This window comes from Elephantulus edwardii, unplaced genomic scaffold, assembly GCF_000299155.1.
Source record: "Elephantulus edwardii isolate Elephantulus edwardi_28Jun2011 unplaced genomic scaffold, EleEdw1.0 scaffold00068, whole genome shotgun sequence".
Taxonomy (NCBI): domain Eukaryota; kingdom Metazoa; phylum Chordata; class Mammalia; order Macroscelidea; family Macroscelididae; genus Elephantulus; species Elephantulus edwardii.
Genome location: NW_006399818.1, coordinates 8,830,174 through 8,836,708, shown reverse-complemented (window position 1 = coordinate 8,836,708; position 6,535 = coordinate 8,830,174). Strand labels below are relative to the sequence as shown.

At 38.6% G+C, this 6,535-nt stretch overlaps 1 protein-coding gene across 1 annotated transcript in view; it reads right to left on the bottom strand.

Annotated features, from left to right (window-relative positions):
- Nucleotides 1-6,535, bottom strand: part of SCYL2 (SCY1-like 2 (S. cerevisiae)) — a 73,509-nt gene that overhangs the window by 44,350 nt on the left and 22,624 nt on the right. The window contains exon 3 of the mRNA XM_006888518.1: nucleotides 1,902-2,046. Coding sequence (XP_006888580.1) covers nucleotides 1,902-2,046 — 145 coding nt within the window. The remainder of the gene's footprint in view (nucleotides 1-1,901; nucleotides 2,047-6,535) is intronic.

Below are 6,535 nucleotides of genomic sequence, written 5' to 3'. Positions count from 1 at the left end.
GGGGAGAAGGGTGCAACAATGAATGAATGGAATTCCAAAATCTCTGTAGATGTTCAATGAAATGAAAAATAAACAAACTAAATTAATTTAAAAAAATGGCTTAAGAGGGGCAATCTCCTCCTGTACCAGTCAGATCCGATTTGATGGTACACACACACAAATATAAAATTAAATTAAATTTTCAAAGAAAGAAAAGCACAGTTTCAGACCAATGACCTTGGCTTTCTCCTTATGAAGAAAACAACCATAATCAAACTTAAGAAAGGAGTGGGAATCGATGCTGTAGAAAACAAGAGAAAAATACATGAAGTCAGAATTCGTAAAGGCTTCATTGGTAGCACCCAAGACGTATCTAATCCCCATGTCCTAATCCTTAGACATGTGAATGCTGCCATGTTGTTTGATGTCGAGTTTGAATGAACCCATAGCTGACCCTCCAGTGGGCTTTCAGAGGCAGTAAACTGCATGGAAGGAGAATGTCCATCCTTCTCCTGTGGAGCAGCTGGCAGATTTGACCTGTGTACTTTTGAGATTGCAATGCAGCTTCTTACTACGAGGCCACCAGAATTTATTAATCTTACATCTTACTAGATATAACTAAGTGAAGGATTTTGAGATGAGGGGATCAACCTGGATTCTGTGAGTGGGGCCTATAACCATTGACAAATGTCATATACACACAAACACATGAAAAAAAAAGTAACTGAACTGTGGTAGCCACAATCTAAGCTGAGTCTTAAGTCATTAAATGTACAAGAGGAAGAAAGTGATTCTCCTAAACAGCCTTTGTGGGATGAAATCCTGCTAGTATGTTGATCTCAGACTTCTTTCTGGCACCAGAACTGTAAGCAAAAAAACTACTGCTGTTTTCAGCCACCAAGCCTGTGGTTAATTCATTATGGCAACCACAGAAAGTCAGGATCTTTAAGAAAATGAGTAAAACTGATAAACCTCTAGCCAAAGACACAAAGAAGAGAACATACAAATTTAAAACCTTTCCAATTTTATATTGTTCAAATCACAATTTTAAGAAAAAGTTTAAAATTTTTTTTTAAAAAACAAAAATAGCCATACTATTGGCATACAACAATACAGAGGGTGGCTATTTAAAATGTGAGTGAAGGTAGCAAGATCAGTAAAAAAAAGAGTACATACTATATGACTCATTTACATCTCTAGAAAATGAAAGCTGTGCAGGAAGCAGTTCTATGGTTTCACTGGAACTGGGATGGAGAGACTCCAAAGGAACCAGAAATGTCCAAGGTTTTGGATAGAATCATTACCTTGAGAATGGTGATGGTTTTAAAACTTTAAAAAATTTTAGATATGCCAATTATAATCAGTTTTTTGTAGGACAATGAAAAAAAGAGTACAATTATCTGTGTCCTGAAAGAACTTACAGTGAGTTGTACCAATTTACTCTACAAAGCTGAAAGTAGCCTTTTAATAAATAAGAGAGGAAAAATTAAAATAGAAAAATAAATTGTTGGTTGTTGTTTCAATGGAGCTGAAAACACTATTTTGATAAATAAGGAAAGTAAAAAATTTAGTAAAATACATAAAGGTTCAAAATATCTCTTGCTATCTACTAAAAAATTTTCTTAACGATGTCATTAAAAATTTGTATTACTTTTTTATTTTCACTTATATTTTGTTTATGAAATGTATTCACTTGAAAGTGGAGTTGTGATCCAGCCACTCAATATATCTTCCCAAAGGTCAGAAATTTATCAATTTACTATTTCAAAATACAACAAACTATAGGGGGGGAAACTAGAACACAGAAGTAATTTTAAACTTACATGTAAGTTCTTAAAAGTAGTTTATGAGACTAACAAATAGGAAAAAGTCAAAATCATTTTAAAGAAAAGTTTTTTCACATGATGAATAAAAATATATACCTGAAGTAAACCATATTTGGTCTCTACATCATAAAGTTTATAATCCTTAATGTCTGGTGATACAGGAGAAGGTAGGTTTTCCCAGTTACCAAGAACATTTGCTAAACTGGCAAAAACTGGTTCCGTACAAAATGCCAAGCAGTCCCTGTGTTAAAAAAAAAAGAAAAAGTTATATCCTGTAATTTTTCCACAGCATCAACATCAAACAGTTAAAAATATAAAATATCACTGATCCTATTAGACTATCAACAAGAAGTTAGATTACTTCAGATTTGTCCATTTAATTTTATATTTCAAAATATTTGACAGAGACCATATATTTCTTAAAACTCAAGAGTAAGAAAATAAGACATCTCAACTATAAAACTCAAATGACTCATTTGTTGTTGTTATGTGCCATCAAGTTGCTTGTGTTCAGTAGCCCTGAACCCTGCTCTGTCCTGTACCAATTTTATTGTCTCTGACACTTCTACCTTCATTACCCCAGTTACTGAATCAATCCATTTCATCAAGGGTCTTCCTCTCTTGCACTGCCCCTCTACCCTTCCAAGCATGATGTCCCTCTCCAAGGACAATGATCTCTAAGGTTTTGATGTATGTCCAAAGCGTGTCAGATGAAGCCTCAGGATCCTTGTCTCCAAGGAGCAGCCTGGTTTCACCTTCATATTTTTATCAAAATTCATTAAACTAATATAAAAGTGTATTGTTGTTGTGTGCCATCAAGTCAGAACTAATTCATAGCTCAAAACCATCCAGCAGGTTTTTAGAGGCAATAAACTGAAGAGGAGGAGATTGCCCATCCTTCTCCCACAGAGTAGCTGGTGGATTCAAACCATGTTCAAATCCGTTGGGATTACAATGCAGGTCCTTACCAGTAGGCCAACAGAGCTGATCTTTTTATCAAAATTGACTGAACTAATTTATAATCATGCATTACTCCTATAATCTCATCTTCACTTCTAAGGCTGTTAATTGTCAGAATAGGCACAAAACAACCTGAAGATTTTCTTCTGAAAAGAAAAGGCCAAGTTCCAAATCCTCCATTCCCATTTAAATCAGAGTGGTTCTGCTTTCATCTGCTTTATCAAAGATGTCACTGTTCTTGCTCTTTGATGCCTGTTGTCTGGTACTGCCAGGTACCATCCAGTTCACAACAATCCAATGCACAGCAGATCAAAACTTTGCCTGATCCTGTGACATCCACTGATCTCTACCATACTGGCATACCATCATTGTGGCAACCTATTTCCCTGAAGTTCTTCCTCTCCTTTGTTGATTCTTAAAACTTTTCAAGCATGAATGTCCTTTTTCAAGGACTGGTCCTTCCTGAAAATATGTCCAAAGTCTGTGAGGCAAAATTTCATCATCCTTGCCTCCAAGGGGCACTGTGCCTTTACTTCTTCCATGATAAATTTGGGGTTTTGGCAGTCCATGGGGTAGTCAACACTCTACACCAACATCACAGCTCCAAGGCATTGATAATGCTTCAGTACTGAAGAATTGTTCAATTTTTTTGACATCCATATGAACCAAATTAAAATACCATGGCTTGGGGCTGGTACACGTAGATGTCTAAAGTAACATCCTTCCTCTTTAGTACTCTGAAGATTCTTGATGGCCAATGTACTCACTTCAATCAACACAGCTTTTGATTTCTCGACTGCTTCTTCCATGGCTGTTAATTATGGATCTAAACACATTCAGAAAACTAAAGTAACATTTCGTAAACTTTACAAAGTTATGATCAAGAGCTCAGGCACTGAAAACAGATACCTGACTTCAAGTTAACATCCCTCTCCCCCTGACTTGATTATAGTGGACGAAGTACTCTGAGCTTTCTCTATCCATTTATAAAATGATAACATACTTGTAAAGTTATTATGAAGATCAAATGAGATTATGCATGTAAAGCACAGCCCTCTGAAATAAATGTTTGCTAGTGCATGGCTCAGAATCAGAAAAGGAGTACATCTCGATGCATCCTGTCCCGTACCTTTTCAATCTGTATGCAGAACAGATCATTTGGGAAGCAAGGCTTTATGAAGAGTGTGTTGAAGGAAGACTCATTAAAAACCTACGATACGCAAATAATACAACATTGCTTACTGAAATGGAGTAGGACCTGAAGTACTTGCTGCAAAAGGTCAAAGAGTGTAGTTTTCAATACGGATTGAAGCTCAACATCAAGAAGACAAAGATTCTCACCACTGTGACAACTGGCAGCACCATAAAAGACGAAGAAGAGATTGATGTTGTTAACAATTATAGTTTGCTCAGATCCACAATCAACACTCTTAACACCAGCAGTCAGGAAATCAAAAGATTAATTTTATTGGGAAATTTTGCTGTTATGGACCTCTCCAGAGTGCTGAAGAGCAAAGATGTCAGTCTAGATACAAAGGTGTGCCTAATCCAGGTCATGGATTTTTCAATTACTTGTTATGCTTCAAAGGGTTGGACAATGACTAAGGATAACAAAAGAAGAATAGATTCCTTCAAGTTGTGGTTCTGGAGAAGAGTCTTGACTGACGAGAAAACAAACAGGTCTGTCTTGAAAGGGTGAAACCAAGTCTCTCTTTGGAGGCTAGGATTCTGAGTCTCCATCTCACTTACTTTGGGCACGTGACCAGGAGAGATTGGTCCTTGGAAAAGGCTATCATGCTTGGAAGGGTGGATGGAAAGTGCAGGAGAGGGAGACCATGGATGACACGGATTGATACTAGGGCAATGGGGTTGTGTGTTGGAATTAATGAGACTGGCTCAGGACATGGAAGGGTTCAGAGCTGCTGTAGATAGGGTTGCTATATATTGCAGGTGACTCAATGGCACATAACAATAAAAATAATATACTCTGGGCCCACAGGGGGCGCTCTAGCGGGGCGTGGTCCTCGAGGGGGCGCACCACGCGCGGGAAGGCCGCCTGGACACTCCACCACCACCGCCATGTCCGTGCTGCGCAGGCTTGGCGGCCTATGGACGCCGGTCACCTCAGCAAAGCTGACAAAGAGCTCATCATTCTGGTGACCAGCATAGCAAACAGGTGCCCTAACAACGTGGTTGTCCACAGTGCTTGGTACAGAGTCTACTCGAAGAACCCAGTGCTTTCTGACCAGGTTTGTATGAATTGGAGAAAGTCTGACCTCCCTGCTCGGGAAAAGGCAATGCTAGAGTTTGCACTTGCTGGTTCCAAAGCTGACGACATAACAGATGACCACTTCAAAAAGCTGGAGGTGCATGGCTTTGACCAAGAGGACGCCTGGGACATAGCAGCCATTTCCGCTTTCTTTGCTATGTGCAACCGCCTTGCTCATTTTATCAATCTTGTTCCCAACAAAGAATTCTATTTGATCAGTAGATCTGATTATATCAAAGATTCCAGGAGTGAACCTCCTACACCCAAAGTATAAAAGCCTGAAAACACAGGCCATTGTTTACCATTGCACATTGCATTATAAGACATCAGCGTGGAAGCTTACTCCCTGCTTGCTGATGAACTACAATCTTAAGTGTGAAAGGCATACAAAGATAAACGATAACTTGGACTTTGGGAATATAGTTAAAGAAAACCTGGTGAGTCGTTTATTTTATTATGATTTGAGTGTACCATCAGGGGCAAAAGGTTCAAAGGATGCTTTAGCCATTTCTGGTGAATTAATAGCTAACTGAATTTCAGCAGCTGAAACCAATTCTTTGTTTAGCTTTCAAAACTAGTGTTAGACAACGTGAATAAAGGAAAGTGTGAAACACATGTATACAAATTTTGTATGCAAACCAATATAAAACAAAATTAAAACAATTTAAAAAAAAATATATATACTCTGACAGGTCTGGAAGCAAGAGTGGAATCCACTTCCTAAATAACATGTCTCCCGAAACTCTATGAACTTTGATAAATGTCGACAGTTATAGAGGGGCTTCAGGCCTTTTGTTCATAGGGTCGCTATGAGTTGTGATTCACCTCAAAGACAATCATCAACAACAACAACAACGGTGCTATTTTTAGTGGCCTAGTGGCAAAAAGCTGTGCTGCAATCCTGATGGCACATAGTTTGAATCCACCAGATGCTCCACTGGAGAAGGATGAACAATCTCCACCTATGCAATTAACTGCCTCTGAAAACCCACCAGTCAGCTATAAATGGGTTTCTGACTCAACGGTACACAACAAAAAGTACTGTTTTGATTTGGCTCATATGCATGTCAAAGTTGAACAATGAGTTAGGAAGACTGAGAAAGAACTGATGCCTCTGAGCTGTGGTGCTGGTGACCCACGGATCACACTTGGTAAGAGATGATTAAGTGCCTCTCTGAGTGAGCATCCAAGATCTTAGTTCTTGAAATCTCTCATGATATCCATTTTTACCATCATTATAAATAATCATGTTAGATGGATCTTGGCTGAAAGCAGGGAATACCAGAGGAATGTCTATCTGTGTTTCATGACTATGCAAAGGCATATGACTGTGTAGATCATAACAAACTATGGCTGACTCTGAGAAGAATGGGAATCCCAGAAAACTTGATCGTTCTAATGCGAAACTTATAGTTGGACCAGGAGGCAGTCGTCAGAACAGAGCAAGGGAACACTGCATGGTTCAAAATTGGGAAGGGCGTACGCCAGGGATGCATCCTAT